Source organism: Gopherus flavomarginatus, chromosome 3, assembly GCF_025201925.1.
Source record: "Gopherus flavomarginatus isolate rGopFla2 chromosome 3, rGopFla2.mat.asm, whole genome shotgun sequence".
NCBI lineage: Eukaryota > Metazoa > Chordata > Testudines > Testudinidae > Gopherus > Gopherus flavomarginatus.
The window spans coordinates 78,368,536-78,386,036 of NC_066619.1; the positions used below are offsets into that span (position 1 = coordinate 78,368,536).

General features: G+C 36.7%; 1 protein-coding gene across 2 annotated transcripts in view; it reads left to right on the forward strand.

Moving 5' to 3' along the window:
• Positions 1 to 17,501, forward strand: part of SNX2 (sorting nexin 2) — a 61,453-nt gene that overhangs the window by 32,976 nt on the left and 10,976 nt on the right. For both annotated transcript variants that reach the window (XM_050945838.1, XM_050945837.1), the window contains exons 4-10: positions 2,337 to 2,403; positions 2,591 to 2,634; positions 2,763 to 2,904; positions 11,107 to 11,185; positions 12,294 to 12,369; positions 13,630 to 13,743; positions 13,978 to 14,071. In XM_050945838.1, coding sequence (XP_050801795.1) covers positions 2,337 to 2,403; positions 2,591 to 2,634; positions 2,763 to 2,904; positions 11,107 to 11,185; positions 12,294 to 12,369; positions 13,630 to 13,743; positions 13,978 to 14,071 — 616 coding nt within the window. The remainder of the gene's footprint in view (positions 1 to 2,336; positions 2,404 to 2,590; positions 2,635 to 2,762; positions 2,905 to 11,106; positions 11,186 to 12,293; positions 12,370 to 13,629; positions 13,744 to 13,977; positions 14,072 to 17,501) is intronic.

Sequence of the window (17,501 nt, forward strand, 5' to 3'; positions counted from 1 at the left end):
ATCTTTGAGAAGTCATGAAAGATGGGAGAGATTCCAGAAGACTGGAAAATGGCAAATATAGTGCCCATCTATAAAAAGGGAAATAAGGACAACACAGGGAATTACAGACCAGTCAGCTTAACTTCTGTACCCGGAAAGATAATGGAGCAAATAATTAAGCAGTCAATTTACAAACATCTAGAAGATAATAAGGTGATATGTAACAGTCAGCATGGATTTCTCAAAAACAAATCATGTCAAACCAATCTGACACGGTAACAACCAACCTGACAGGGTAACAAGCCTCCTGGATGCGGGGAAGTGGTAGACACGGTATATCTTGATTTCAGTAAAGCTTTTGATACTGTCCCACATGACCTTTTCATAAACTAGGGAAATGCAATCAAGATGGAGCTACTATAAGGTTGGTGCAAAACTGGTTGGAAAACCATTCCCAGAGAGTAGTAATCACAGTCCTGCTGGAAGGGCATAACGAGTAGGGTCCCACTGGGATCAGTTCTGGGTCCAGTTCTGTTCAATATCTTCTTCAGTGATTTAGATAATGGCATAGAGAGTACACTTATAAAGTTTGTGGACGATACCAAGCTGGGAGGAGTTGCAAGTGCTTTGGAGGATAGGATTAAAATTCTAAATGATCTGGACAAACTAGAGAAATGGTTTGAAGTAAATAGGATGAAATTCAATGAGGAAGAATGCAAAGTACTCCATTTAGGAAGGAACGGTCAGTTGTACACGTACAAAATGGGAAACGACTGCCTAGGAAGGAGTACTGCGGAAAGGGATCTGGGGGACATAGTGGACCATAAGCTAAATATGCGTCAACAGGTAATGCTGTTGCAAAAAGAAAGCCAACATCATTCTGGGATGTATTAGCAGGGATGTTGTAAGCAAAACACAAGAAGTAATTGTTATGCTCTACTCTGCTCTGATTAGGCCTCCACTGGACTACTGTGTCCAGTTCTGGGTGCTACATTTCAGGAAGGATGTGGACAAATTGGAGAGAGTCCAGAGAAGAGCAACAAAAATGATTAAAGTTCTAGACAACATGACCTATGAGGGAAGATTGGAAAAAAAATGGGTCTGTTTAGTCTGGAAAAGAGAAGGCTGAGAGGTGACATAACAGTTTTCAAATATGTAAAAGGTTGTTACATGGAGGAGTAAAAAAAAAATTGTTTTTCTTAAACTCTGAGTATAGGATAAGAAGCAATGGACTAATTGAAGCAAGGGAGGTTTAAGCTGGACATTAGGGAAAACTTCCTAACTGTCAGGGTGATTAAGTACAGGAATACATTGCCTCGGGAGGTTGTGGAATCTCCATCATTGGAGATTTTTAAGAGCAGGTTAGACAAACACCTATCAGGAATGGCCTAGATAATTAGTCCTGCCTTGTGTTCAGGGGACTGGACTAGATGACCTCTTGAGGTCCCTTCCAGTTCTATGATTCTTTAATTGGGAGTGTACTGTATTCATTTGACAAGCATCTCAACAAAATTCGTTTGTGAGCTGCACAGCATGAATTTCTTCTTTCCTAGACAGTTTTCTTGTTTCCTTTGAACTGCTTCTTGCCAGACAGATCTCTGCTTTGATGTGATTCTTGTTCCCCCACTCCGAACTGGCTTCTCCTGTTTACCCTTCTCCTATGACAATGTGTGGATTTCATAAAGGATTTAATGGAAGGCCTGACAAAGTCTGCATCATGCCACATGGAGTTTAGGAACTGCACATGAATGGTCAGAACTTGAGCGGTGTCTAAAATATTTCAGTTCCCCTTACGAACAATAAAAATGGAATTTAATTTTCCTCTCCATTAAGTCTCCCTCTTCCCCCCCGCTTCCGCAATTAAAGGTGTCTGTAATAGCTAGAAAAAACTAATTTGAAATTTCGAGACTAATTCCAGATAGTTTTCTCTTTATGATCCAGAAATTTAGGGAAATGTTTTAAATGAAAACATGTGAGTTTTTTGTTTTTAACCCCATTTCTTCTAAACATACATCCAACTTGCTTCAAACTTCCTCTAGAAAAAAGTCTCCTTTGGAATGAAATGAGACCTGTAACATTTCAGGTGGATAAGGTTTCCTGACTAAAAGCCTTTGTGGGAGGGCTCAAAATGCAGCTTTTAGGGAAAGCATTTTTCAACCTTTTACTATGGTAAATACTAGTATCTTCACATTTTCCACTAAAATGGGATGGAAGGGATCTCAGTTATGCTCTTTTAGGTCCCACACAGATTTACTGTTTTTTCTTGTATCCACAGATTTAGTTGGGGAGCTACCTTAGTTATCCTTTGAAAGTTAACTCACTGGTATACTGTTAATGCCATACATTCTTCTCTTTAGATTGAAGAGGAAGCAAATGGAGATGTGTTTGATATAGAAATCAATGTCTCAGATCCAGAGAAAGTTGGTGAGTTGGTATCTCAGACTCAGAGAAAGATGGAATTCTTTCAGCATTAAATTGTCTACTTGCTATTTGAAAAAAAAACTTTGGTTTTAGCATAATTTTGCTTTTATTTATAATTCCAGCATATACGTGATTCAGAAGACTTGCCTTGGATTAAGTACCTTTCTTTTAACTGTGTATCTTTTTACAGGAGATGGCATGAATGCTTACATGGCATACAGAGTAACAACAAAGGTAACTATTGTCTGCAACTACTTTTCACCTTGAATATAAATATACAGAATATCAACTACAGTATACCTGAGTAGATGAAAAAATAACAGAAAATTTAAAATACAACTTTTCTGTGGATTTTCTTTTAGACATCCCTTTCTATGTTTCACAAAAATGAATTCTCTGTTAAAAGAAGATTCAGTGACTTTCTTGGTTTGCACAGCAAATTAGCAACAAAATACCTGCACGTTGGTTACATTGTGCCTCCAGCACCAGAAAAAAGTATTGTAGGTAAGCATGGTTTCTATAAGGATGAACATATTCATCCAGTCTTTGACTCGGCTTTATTTGTCTTGCATTAGCCCTCAAATATTATTTAAATGCGAATATTAAAATTGTAACACGTGGTGTCTGGAAAAAAAATATACAGTTCATGTCAAAATATCATTTGAACAAAATATCTTGCATAGACTACTGCCAACTGCTTGGATCTGAGGATCTTGAAAATGGGTTGTAAATTAAAATGCTTGTAAAAGAAGACTATTTTTAGTGCAAGTAGGGATTAAGGGTGAAACGAGAATAGGAATAGTAACAAAAGGTATTCAACAGTAAACTTCAATTGAGAAAATTAATATTACTAGCCCCCTCTTGGAGCATATAAGAAGTGAGGTAATATGAAAAGGAGATCTGACCTAATGCCTGGCCTCCTGTTTCTTGTCCATTTTCCTAGATTTTTCAGCCTAGTCTCTTTGCTTTGAGACTTTCATTTAACTTATTTTGTGTTCATTACCAATTGTTTGAAGTAGTATCCCCTGCATTCCCTGTTTAGTTCATGTCCTAACTTATCTGTTCAGCTTTGAACCCCTTACTAGTATTTGTCAATAGATTTTTCAGTCCTTTTTTGTAATTTTTGAAAACACCTGCTAATGTCCCCTTATTTGTTCTAATTTCTAATGAGAATAAGCCTATCTCCCTTAAAGTGCGGTTCTGATTTGAACAGTGATCCTGAATGACGCAGATATCGCCATGAATGCCGTTTAGGATCAGATCCTCAGCTGGTATAAGTCAGCATGGTCTGTTGAGCACATAAATGCTGGAACTAGTGGGGCTGGGGATGCTGCCGCACCTCCCTGGCTTGAGGTGGTTTCTGTCATGTACAGAGTTTACAGTTTGGTTCAATGGCTCTCAGCACTCCCCACTATACAAATTGTTCCAGCACCCCTGATTTAGCAAGGATCTATCTCCAGTGTGCTCTCTTAATAAAGATGATTTCTTGTTGCCAGTCCTTCAAGCTTAGTGTGGGCACTGGGAGTAGCAGTTTCTCTTTCTGCATCGCACATATTTAAAGGCTCTCAAGACCAAATTGAGCCTTCAGTTATGCCCATGCAAAGCTATTACATTCAGTGGTTTTACATGGGTGTAACTGATTGGAGTTTAATAAGAAATCTTGTTTGATACACAAAGAGGAATAGAATCCATCTTCCTCTCCCATAACTGTAGTTGGTGTCTTAAGGTAACAGAAGTAAAAAGTAGTAAAACTTATTTTTGTCACTGAAATAAGTAAATATTGCTGAGTATGCACAGGAAGCAAGTCTTTATGTAAAATGGTACCTTCTTACACAAGTCATTCTGCAGTGTAGAACTGCATTTTAACTTGTCCTCATAACTTAAATATCTGGTCTCAATAGTCTTCACTGGCCTCTTCTAAGGCAATGGTATAATGACCAGTACTTTATACTATATTCCAGATGGGTGTCTGAAGTGTGCTGCATTAACAGTATGTAATCTCTTGTGATTCTGTTCCTCTACTGATATTATCTAGCTTCTTATTTGTCTTTTCTAACTGCAACTGTGAACTGAGCTGACTTTTAATTACTCTTCCACAGTAACCACTAAATCATTTCTGTAGCTTGCTATGACTGTTCCGTTTTAGTATATACAGTACAGAAGAATCATTTAATCTGCATTGGGATGATAGCCAGAGAATAGTGCAGTATATTTCAATAACTAAACAATAGGTAACTGATGCATCTAGTAATTTTGTTCTAAGTATTGACATGGCTGGAGGTGTTTAAATCTGTTTATTGCTCAGCAGTGTGAATTGGTGTTCATTTGTAAAGTCTTCACCAAAGCTGTTCATTCACTTTAGGTTGTCTTTGAGTGTTCTTCTGAAATTAAATTAATGGATCTAATTTTTATCTGTAGTTTAAACTGTTAACAGAACAGAGAGGTAGTGATTTATTCAGTGTAAAAGTCAGCCAATTCTGATTTTTTTTTTCCATCTTGCTGTATGTGATGCAATAGATTTGTTAGATGCCCAAAACATGAAGCCCTCATTACTTTTTGTCCTCTCTTTTCTACTGATCTGATTGTTAAGAGGAGAAATCCTGGCACCTCTGGCCCCTTTGTACATAATGGCATCAGCTGTTTTCTCTCCTTGCTCTATCTACAGTGAACAGCTCCCGTCAAATCACCAGACTTGAAAAATGTGTGTCATGAAATTCCAGAGCCACAGTATATCACTGCCCTAAAGTATCTCTCAGAAACAGGGTGAGAGGGGGTACTGGACTATACTAGATGTACCACTGATCTGGTACTGTATGGCAGTTCACATCTCTGGAAAACCAATTTTGATTGTATGAATGAGTCCAGCTGAACTAGGCTGAGTTAGTGTATGTGTGTGTGTCATTCACAAAGAATGTTGATAAAACCTTTATCCCACAGAGTTTCTATAATTTACAGAAATTGTGATTAAAAAAATTAGTTTATTGGGGTTACTTTTATATTTTTATTCTTGCTTACCACGAGTCCACTTATACGTGGTTTAGAGGGAGCTATAAAAGCTCTTAGAAAAAGCTGTTGGAAAAAATTAAACCCCAAAGTTGTGACTTCAGGGTCCTATATTTTGGGACCTTGTAAGGCTAAAATTGAGTTGGGTCCAAGCAAGCCTGAGAATCTTCCCTTTGCAATGAATGGGATGAGAGTCCTATTTCTAGCCCTGGACAGTTACGAGATACCTTTAAAAAGGGGAAGAAGGAGAATCCGGGGAACTGCAGATGGGTCAGCCTCACCTCAGTCCCTGTAAAAATCATGGAGCAGATCCTCAAGGAATCCATTTTGAAGCATTTGGAGGAGAAGGTGGTGATCAGGAACAGTCAATGTGAATTTACCAAGGGCAAATCATGCCTGGTCAACCTGATTGCCTTCCATAATGAGATAACTGGCTCTGTGGATATGGGGAAAGCAATGAGCATGATATTCCTTGACTTTAGCAAATGTTTTGGTGTGGTCTCCCACAGTATTCTTGCCAGCAAGTTAAAAAAGCTGCCTGTGTCGTCCGGCTCAACAGGTAGTGATCAACGGCTTGATTTCTAGTTGGCAGCTGATATCACGCAGAGTGCCCGAGAGGTTTTTTGTTCAATATCTTCATTAATGATCTGGATGATGGGATGGATTGTACCCTCAGCAAGTTCATGGATGACACTAAGCTGAGGAGAGAGATAGATATGCTAGAGGGTAAAGATAGGGCTCAGAGTGACCTAGACAAATTGGAGGATTAGGTCAAAGAAGTCTGATGAGGTTCAACAAGGACAAATGCAGAGTCCTGCACTTAGGATGGAAGAATACCATGCACTGCTACAGGCTGGGGACTGACTGGCTAAGTGGCAGTTCTGCAGAAAAAGAGCTGAGGATTACAGTGGACAAGAAGCTGTATATGAATCAACAGTGTGCCCTTGTTGCCAAGAAGGCTAATGGCATATTGGGCTGCATTAGTAGGAGCACTGCCAGCAAATTGAGGGAAGTGATTATTCCCCTCTATTCAGCATTGATGAGGCTACATCTGGAGCATTGCTCCAGTTTTGGTTCCCCCACTACAGAATAGATGTGGATGACAGGGCATGGATCACTTGATGATAACCTGTCTGTTCATTCCCTTTGGGGCCCCTGCCATTGGCCACTGTCAAAGAACAGGATGCCAGGCTTGATGGACCTCTGGTCTGACCCTGTATGGCCGTTCTTATGTTCCTATTAAATTTAAAGTAATAGAATGAAAATATTGAGTGTTTGACTGTATCATTATTATTAAAAATGCACTATAATATAAAGAGATCTTTGCTAGGAGGCAGGTTAAGTAATATTTAGGAGCCAGTTGATAAGAAGAACATTTCAATTGAAAAAGAGCTCAAGAAAAAATAAAACTAGAATAGGTGATGATAAAATACACTCTTTGAACCTGTGTATTTGTGAAAAGTATCAACAATTAACTGAAGGCCCTTGTATACAAAGCAAATTTTGTTGTGAAAAAGGAAATAAGTGGTAAACTATTGGCTCAAATGATTAAAGGGATTCAAGAGCAATGTATTATTCCAGCAATTAAAAACAATCTACAGAAGACAGTTACACACTCTAATGATATGTGGTACTTTGGTTGTTTATTATGAAAACTTCTATGCCTCAGATACTCCAAGCTCCTGAAGTTATTCAGAAATATCTGGAAGTAGCAGAGTTGCCAAAGACAAGCAAAATTGACAAAGAAATAACAGACGAAGAAATCTTAGAGGTTAGCAAGTAGGAAAAGTGTTAAAAATTCCAGGACCTGACAACTTTCCACCTGAATTTTATAAGTATTTAAAGAAGTATTAGTATGTCCCTTGAGAGGTACCTTCGATATTATTGCATTAGGGGAGGGCTTCCATAACCTGTGAAATAAGCCACTGTTGTTGTCCCTAAAGTTGGAAGAGGTCTTACCTTATGCAGCTCATATAGGCGTATCTCACTGCTGAATTATGACAGAGATTTTAGCAAAAATACTAGCTAGCCGATTGCAGTCTATGCTCTGAGTTTGTACAAATCCAGATTAAACTGGATTCACTAAGAATAGATATGTGAGACAATATTCTGATAGTGCTTGGAATCATATATAAAGCCAGATCAAAAAGAGATCCGTTTCTTTTGTTATCACTTGATGCAGAGAGAGCTTTTGATAGAATAGAGTCAAACTTTGTGTCAAGTCCTGTCTCGTGGTTGCTGGCCCTCAGATCCTTAAGTGGATAACTACTCTTTACACCAGCCCTAAAGCATCTATGTGAGCTAGTGAGGTTAAATCTCCCCTGTTTGAATTACACAGAGGAACTTGGAGGGGATCTCCATTGTGTCTCCTTTTTTTGCACTGGCCATGGAGATTTTGCACAGAGAATAAGGAACAGTGAATTTATCACTGGAATAGAACTTGCAGGGACACAGCAAAAATAGCTTTATGAACAGATGACAACGTACAGTTTTTCTCTGAACCACATATTTCCCTAAAATTAGTTTCTAAAGAAATCTATTACTGCAGGAAAGCATCTGTATTTCAAATTTGGCATAATTTACTTTAAACGTTAGCTGTAAATTTGCCAGACTGAGATGTCATTGCTTCCAAAAATATTTAAGTACAGATGGGTAACAAAATCTAAGATACCTGGGAATTCAGCTCTCAAGCTAGAAGAGCTCTATGGTTTAAATAGCAAATCACTAGTATTACAAATGAAAATAAGATCTGGAGTGTTGTGGGAAGTATGCAATTTCTTGTTTGGGAAGAATAGCCACAGTTAGAATGAACACGTTGCCAAGGACTTCTTTTCTTGTTTAAAAATCTTTGTAATCCTTCTAGAAAAAACTCTAGCAAAAATGCAGAGGACATTAGAATTTATATGGAGGAAGGGGGAAAAAGAGTGAGCACCGGTGCTTTGTATAGGAAAGCCATTAAATAGAGTGGATTGGTTGGTTGAAATATTCTGTGGTATTGTCAAAATAATTAGCTCAAAGCAGTTGTTAACTGGGGGACTCTGACACAGCCAAACTATTGAACAAGAAAATTGTGGCAGTGAAAATATCGCCATGTTCCCAGGCATTAATAAAAAGTCACACCTTCAGAAATGTATATACATCTTTTAGTGGAGACTACTCTGGATTTGGAATAGAACTAGAAATAAACTATTTTCCCTCTCCAATGATGCCCATTGCAAATAATCCATTGTTGAACCAGAGAGCTTTACTGATTGGGAGAGCTATGGAATCACAGAATCATAGAACCATAGGGTTAGAAGGGACAGCAAGGATCATCTAGTCTGACATGCAGAATTACATGTGGTTGGCCATCTGTTCAGTAGAAAAACTTTTCTAACATACTTAGAAATCAAAACTAACTTTAACTGGTCCAGTCCCCCATTGCACCAGTACTTGCAGGTTTGGCTTTGTTTCTCAACTTTATAGAAAAGCTGTTTTATACAGAAATCTCATTTGATAGAAGCAATGGTGTCTGATCAATTAAGGAACCGAAAAATAACTAATTGATATTAAGTTTTGCAGACAACTTTCCTAACCAAAATAAAGTCCATCTCTGACATGCTGGGAAAAGGATCTGAATATACAAATTACCCTGGAATTGAACTTGAGATTGCTTGTCTTCTTTTCAGTCTGTAGCATGATAAAAGAACATTCTTTACGATACCATTTCAGTGGTACCTCAGAGCATGCAGGCCTTGGGCGGGGGTGAGATATTGGAGAAATTGTGGTGAAAGAGGAAATTTATATGCATATATAGCGGACGTGTCCAGTTATTAGAGAGTATTGGGATGACATTTGTAACTAAATATTCAGCAATTTGTGATGTTTGTTACCAAAGGAGCACTTGGTAATTTTCCTGGCTTCCAAGTGGAAATGGTAATACTAAGCTAGTAGTACCTTCTCATTTGAGAAAGAAAAATAGTCCATCTATACAGGAAGGTGGTGATTATGGAAAATTCACACACCAACTGCAAACCAAGCAAAATAGAGGACAGATACTTAGATATAAGGTTACCATGTAGTCAAAATTCAGACAGTGTACTCGCCTGCGGGGGTAGAGGAGAAACACCTGTCCAATTTTTTGAATGTTAACATTTGATAGACATGCCTGCTCTGTTAAATATATGTAATTGGAGCTCAGTGTAATAAAATCACTAGAAATAATTATCACTCAATTTAATAAAATCACTAGAAGTAACATAGGTGTAAGGATTGTCACTGTGTAATATAACGCCCTGCTAAAAAGAGAGATCTGATGCTATTATTATTGTATGTCTTTTTAAACAAAAACTCACTGTTGTAGAGATTTTTTTTCTGATATTTGCATGGCAAAGGTTTGTGAACCTTTTTACGTCCGAATTAGTATTTTAAAAAAAAGGCAAGAAAATACACTATACAGCAGTCTATTCAATAAAGTGGCAAACTTTTAAAATAGAAGTTGCAACTTAACTCTGTGGAGTGTGAGTTCCTAATAAGTTTCAAGTCATCTGATGTCTATTGGATTTTTTTTTTTAATTAGGGCTGTCAAACGATTAAAAAAATTGTGATCAATCACAGTTTTAATCGCACTTTAAACAATAATAGAATACCAACTGAAATTCCTTGTAAATATTTTGGATGTTTTTCTACATTTTCAAATATATTGATTTCAGTTACAACACAGAATACAAAGTGTACAGTGCTCACTTTATATGAGTGTTGATTTGTACTGTAAAAAACAAAAGAAATAGTATTTTTCAATTCACCTCAGACAAGTACTGTAGTGCGATCTCTTTATTGTGAAAGTGCAACTTATAAATATAGGTTTTTTTTTTACATAACTGCACTCAGAAATAAAACAACATAAAACTTTAGAGAACTATACATCCGCTAAATCCTACTTCTTGTTCAGCCAATCACTAAGACAGACAAGTTTGTTTACATTTATGGGAGCTAATGCTACACACTTCTTATTTACAAAGTCACCTGAAAGTGAGAACAGGCGTTCATATGGCACTTTTGTAGCTGGCTTTGCAAGATATTTAAGTGCCAGATATACTAAACATTTGTGTGCCCTTTCTTGCTTTGGCCACCATTCCAGAGGACATGCTTATATGAGGTGAATTGAAAAAGACTTTCTTTTGTTTATCTCTTTTACAGTGCAAATATTTGTAGTAAAAAAAAAAAAATAATAAAGTGAGCACTGTACACCTGTATTCTGCGTTGTAATTGCAATCAATATATTTGAAAAGGTAGGAAAATGTCCAAAAATATATGTAATAAATTTCAATTGGTATTCTGTTAACAGTATGATTAAAACTGCGATTAATCACTGTTAATTTTTTTAATCATGATTAAATTTGAGTTAATCACGTGAGTTAATTGCGATTAATTGACAGCCCTACTTTTTATAATTAAAATTGTTTTAAATATCCAAAATGTTTGTCAGTGGCAGTGTACTTGATTTCAGAAATTTGTCGTTCGGGAATTTTGAGAAAAGCATACTGCATACATTGCACTCCATTATCTTTCTCTGTATGCCTTGGTGCTGATTTTCATGTAACTTTGACTTTAATGCATAACGTTCAAGTGAGCTTTAATACCTTTATAGTTCTAAGCACATCAGTTATGTTCATGATTGCCTCATGGTAATGTAAAATCAATATCACATAATTTTCTTCAAAGGCATGACCAAGGTTAAAGTAGGCAAGGAAGATTCATCATCTACAGAATTTGTGGAAAAAAGAAGAGCTGCACTAGAAAGGTAATATGTGTATTTATATTTACTGCATTCCCCTGGTATATTCATGTACTAAGTAGGCTCTGTATGCCCAGTCTGATCCAGCAGCTTGTACAGTTCTTGGGCTGCTGGATCAGAGCCACACAATCTGAATTTTCTGACTAAAGTATGGCCAATTCTTTTTACTTTTTAAATTCAGTTGCAACCTAAAAAAAAAAAAAGTAAATAACAAAAAAATTCTAAGTTGGATGCCATACTAAAGAGACTTGAATGACAATGATACCTTAATGATTTCCTATCTTTTCAAATATATTGATTGTGGCAGGACCAAGCAAACCTAGATCATCCCTGACAGATTTTGTCCAACCTGTTCTATAATATAGATGGCATTGTTCATTTATAACTACACTGCATGCTGTATAGTAGTACTGTTAAGTCAGAGCCAAACATGACAGGTCCTTGCCCTAAAGGGCTTACTAGGGTACTGGCCAAAAAATAAAAAATGACAGTGGGACAAGACAGGCCATAGCATGAGACTGTTGTTCAAGCAGCAGAAGATCTTTGTGTTCCAAGAAAAAGCAAAAAGTAAATTTCTCAAAAGAAAGCAAACATCAGAGCTGTAGATTCATTCGTCAGTTACTGATAACTTCACTCATCAAGGGATGAATCTAAAATTGGTTGCCTTGTACTCTTAGGTTTCTTGGCTTTTGTTTAGCATACCCATGTCTTCTCATTTTCAGTTGCTTTGGTTTTGTAACATTCTCTTCTTGATATATGTAAACAAGACTTCTCTTAGTGATTTTTCATAATAGTTGTTGGCACAAGCAGATAATCAAATGCTGGGTGTTTGATATCAGCTTAGGTTTTTTGGGGGGTGGGAGGGGCCGGTAACAACATACACAAACATGGCTGGAAGTCACAGCAAAGAGACACAGGATTGAAGGGGCATGGAGACTGAACTATCTTCTAACCCTTAGAGGTGATTCCTCCACAACAGGGGGCTTGAGCATATTGGCAGAATGATTAAGGGAAGCTTGCACTGCTGTTGCTCTGTGGATAAGGACATTTCTAGTGCTGTCAGGAGCATTAAATTGTTTTAAGTTATCTAATATTTTAATTTTTAAAATCATAGGTACCTACAACGAACAGTAAAACACCCAACCCTGTTACAGGATCCTGATTTAAGGCAGTTCTTGGAAAGTTCTGAGGTATTTACGTTTTTTTTGTCTTTGTTTTTTTTTAAGTTCTCCTATTTGTTCTCTGGTTAATAATAGTGCTTTATACAAAATAATATATATTCTCATCTTTAGATATGGAGACTTAGTCCCATAATTTCTTGTGCATTAAGATTACATTATATCTTCAATGGAATAAGATGTCTCAAGGTACAGAACCAATGAGCTATAAGGTCTCTTGCCTTTACCTCTTATTAAAATGTAGATTCAGTCAATAGTGACTGAAGTTAACTGACTGCTCACTAGTTTATGGGAAATAAATTGTTCTTTCCAGCTCCAAATGGACAAATGTCCAAGTCACTAAAATACACATGGCACTGCTGTTGGCTGCTTTCAGCAGAGAGTTGAAAGATTAAACTGGCATGGAAACAAAATTATTCTCTCACCTGTAACCCCTAGATCGGATTCCCCTGAGGTCAAAGTTGAGGTTTGTTAGTGGGGGTAATATAGAGAAGTTTGCACTGCTGCTGGCCATACTATATCTGTTCTGTGGATAGAGGACTTTGATCACCAGTGCTGTCAATCTAGCACATTTCACAAGCATTAAATACACTTAAAAAGTCCGTATATATGACAACAGTCAGTTTTATGGATGCACATAATGTATCTGCTATAATACTTACTTGTCTAATAAGGCCACGTCATTATCATAGTCACATTACCCCTACCATACCAAAAGAATCACATCACTAACACGTGCATCGTTACTGGATAACTTAAATACTAATTCCCAAGACATTCCTGTGAGAGGTGGGTTTCAAGACTTAACTTACATTTAGAAATTTATGTACACAAATACAGCTTGCTCATTTGTACACAACCAAGATACTATCTAAAAGATTTTCATAATGTATTGAGATATTACTATAGCATCTCAATGTATTTATCGTTTTATACTATAGCTAAGCTTTTCTGTCTGTTTTAGTAGCAGTTTGCTCTCTCTAGCGTATAGGTGGCCAGTTAAGGCCTTTGGCTATTTCGTAACAACTTTTGACAAATAGGGTGTTTGTTCCATCTAAATGTAAAGGTACAGAAGAAGAGAAAATGGAAAGTCTATATTTTTCAGTTTTCCTCTGAGAATTTAAAAGTAGTAAATTTGAGAAATTAAGTTCTACTATATTGAAATATATGAGAGTGAAGAAAACACTACATCCTTTTCAGTCCCTCTTGTGCCCAGTTAAACCTCCAGCCTCTTAACCGGTTTGTTTGCCCTTATTTGTCATTCAATTCCAGCTGCCGAGAGCAGTTAGCACCCAGGCTCTGAGTGGAGCAGGAATATTGAGGATGGTGAACAAGGCTGCCGACGCTGTCAACAAAATGACAATCAAGATGAATGAATCGGATGCAGTAAGAGCTGATTTTTCAACTTGAATAATGAGACAAATTAATGAGGCTCAACAATTGCATTTTAAGGCTGTAGGAGTAGAAAATGGGATATTAATTTACTTATTGGCTTGGTTTCTCAGCTGCATCAGTTGACCACCATGGTTGTACATGGTTAATTTGTTCCTTTAAAACAAGGAATGTAGTTTGTTATTGGTAACGTAATTTGTAATGCTTGTTTTTTTCATCTTTTGCCAGTGGTTTGAGGAAAAACAGCAACAATTTGAGAATCTGGATCAGCAACTTAGGAAACTTCATGCCAGTGTAGAAGCCTTGGTCTGCCACAGAAAAGGTAGGTTTTGTTTTAATCTAGGTGTTAATTTTAGTGCCCAGAAGTTAAAATATTTTATTAAAACAAACTATTTCATATCTGTGTTAAATTGAATTTTACTTTAGACTTGCAACTAATACAAGGTAAGTTAGCCAGAGACTCAAAGTATACTGTGGTTTAATACAAAATATACACTAACTTTCCAACTTAAATTTACCTTCATTATTTTATTTAAACTTATCAAACATTTTGGAACTTCTTTTGTATCCCTCAACTTACAGTTTATTATCCCAAATGTACACAATTCCTATTATACTCATTAAAAAGGAAATTTTTAAATGTTGCTTTATTGATTATGGCATTGGATTCTTTTCTCAAGAAGACTTGTTTGATTAGTACAAGCTTTGCAAGAGTAAACTGTCTGCTGATGGTACAAAACACGGGTGCTATACAAGTTTATTCTACAGGTGACTACCGATTCTGTAGTTAACAGTCATCCTTACAGGTAAAACTAAAGCAATTACAAAAGACATATTTGTTTTAGAACAAGGTTGAAGTTTTAACAGTTGATGCAAAATGACTGTGTAGGTAAGATAGGTCAAGAAATGCTTTGTTGTGCATCCTGTATGTCTTATAATGTATAGTTTTTACAGTGTAAAACGCACGATTATGAATTTACAAATTTAAACAAAATGAGAATAAAAATTATTACGTAAATATACGTTCAACATGGTCAGATAAATGCTGCTGTTGAAACTAACCCTTGCATTAAGCCAACTATACTGAGAATAATTCGTCATTGCATTTAATTTGTCTTTTAAAAGTAAAACTTGTCAGTTGATTTTTTTGTCTTATCAAAGTGAATGGGATAGAGAAGGGATAGCTTAAACCATGGCAGCTCTTTAGCCAGACAGGTTTTTTGTGTACTGGGCTCAATAGTGCTACAGAGTATTTTAGATTTTAGATTATCAGCAACATCTCCCTAACAGAAAGATAGAAACATAACCTTTTTAAGACAATAAAATCTTAGTTTACAGCACATTGTAACATTTGAGAATGTAGCAAAACTCCAGATAGATGTGAAAACACAGAATACAGAAGCTTTATCCCTGAATCACACTGGAAAATCCTTTAATGATACGTATTCTTCCTCTTACATACCATAACGCTGGCACTGCTAAGAAGAATAGACAGTGTTGTCAAACGGGAAAGGACTTTATTAAACTCTAAGCAAACATTAGCAAGTGTCTACAGAGCATGCTAAGTGACTGAAAAATTGGTGGACTTCAGTTTCAAAACTTTTACCAAATGCACACTAGTCCTTGTGCCAAATGTCAAACTAGTCATTTTGCTGTAACCCTATATTAATATTTTTTCCACAATGGGGAGTGTGGAATTTTACCTTAAATTGCTTTCCTAAATCTCAAATGAGGAAATTTTGGTCATGGTTTAAAAATTTTAAACCAAAAAAAAAAAAAAAAATTAAGACATTTGATCTTCAGGCAGAGATGGCGTTAACACTTCAGCCCTAAAGACAAATATTTCAGGCTGCTATGAACACATGAAAATGGAAACTTGCTTTGGTACTGTATAGAGGGTGTGATCAGTGGCTGCCAGAATTTCAAATAACTACTAAAGTTATTTTTTGAAAAAGCCATAGATACATATATTTATTTTAATACCTGAAAAGAAAAAGGAAAATTTGAGTTTTAAAGTTACAAATATTTGTTGTTATCATTGACCCTATTTATGTGGTGCTGCTTTTTACAATCCATTGTACCTTTAGTTATAAGTTTGTCAAGTTTCCAAATAGATTACCTGTGACATAAGCTAACATGCACATAGGCAATTGTTTATCAATCCTCTTTGTATGAATTAACTCGATACAGCATGATTATTTAAAATGATTTGCATAAAATTAAACATGAAAATGTGTGTCAGTATTTTTGAAGCTAATGTTGAAATATAATAAACTTTTACTGGATTCATATTGTACTACAAGTAGGTCATCTTTCATATATTGATGTAAGTGCACCGAAATTACAGAGGCACCAGCCATATGATTAGGGCAGCCTTTTAAAACAGAAAACTGACTTGCCCGCCCTTTACCATGAGATTTTAATAATTGAGGGTGGAGGGTGAGGAGGAGGCAGTGTGTATTCTGCAGCAAGTACCTTTAAACTCAGTGTCAGTGTTAATTTATTCTCTCATGAAATAACTTCATTCTTTTCCATCCTGTTTCCAAACATGTGCATCTGTGCTTCATAGCTGAACATTCTTATGGATATAAAACTAGTAAAGACATATTTTCAGTTGAGCATTTTTGAGCATAAGTTTTTGCTTTACTCTCCAGGCAGCCTGGATCCATTCACTGGGTCTTTGTTCTTGCAGTGTTGTCCAGTCAGCCTAGCTCAGAACTTCCTTTCCCCCATGTGTGCCAAAGAAGTGGGGAGCATAGACACACTCAGCTACACATTTCCCTAGTTCCCAAGGCCTCAGGTGATGCACTTTTCTCCAGGCAGCTTATTTTATCAATCTAGATTTTTGGCTCTGTCTGCTCCCGGGCTATCCTCTGGGCTTTGGCTCTGACCCCCACAGTGCTCTATTGCCTGGCTCCATAGAACTGTGCAATGAGTGTGCACTGTAAGCCAGGTAATTTGCCCTTTGTGGGAAAAGCTGGAGAGTGAGAGAGAGAGAGAAAAATGTGGATCTCCTGGCCTGAGCAGATAGTGACTTCTGTGGTCACAGAATCAGAGAGTCCATGGGACCCTGAGTGAGGACGAAAGATAATGCCTCTCAGAGCTATTGTTTTGGGCTGTCTACACATCCAACGACAACAGTATATGGTTTTTAAACTCAGTTCAAGTTCACTATTTCAAGATTTTTCTCAAAACCATGAAGGCTAGAAACTTATTTTTCAGTGAAAGCTGAGATTCTCTAGCATAGTTCTGAAGTGGAGGGTCAGTTCCACAGAATACATCAGGACACAGATGATGATCAAAAATTTTTTTACTCATAAATCAGTAATGGAATCTTACAGAACAGGATTACAGGATAGGCATAAGGGCTGGCCTTCACAGGCCAATGCTTGGGTATTTGAGCCTAATGTTTTTACCATTATCTTGAATTTTGTTTTGAATTTTAAATTTGAAGTTCTAAGATCCATAATTGTTTCTCAAAAAAATTAATGTTTTTATCTTCATCCTGATTTGTTTGCTTAAGAGAAATATTTGAATGTATACAGTTCAGGCCAAAGCACAGAAATGGAAACCTTTTAGTTTCCTCACTTTCTCCAGCCCCAGTACTTAATGATTTCTTCCACTTAGAGTTATATACTTGATCCAGATACACCATACTCCTTGACATGAGTTTTGCTGCAGAGAAAGGGCAGTACTTAACCCTCTGTATATGGTTATTTCTCAGTGCCTTGTTTTTGTTCTTGCTATATATG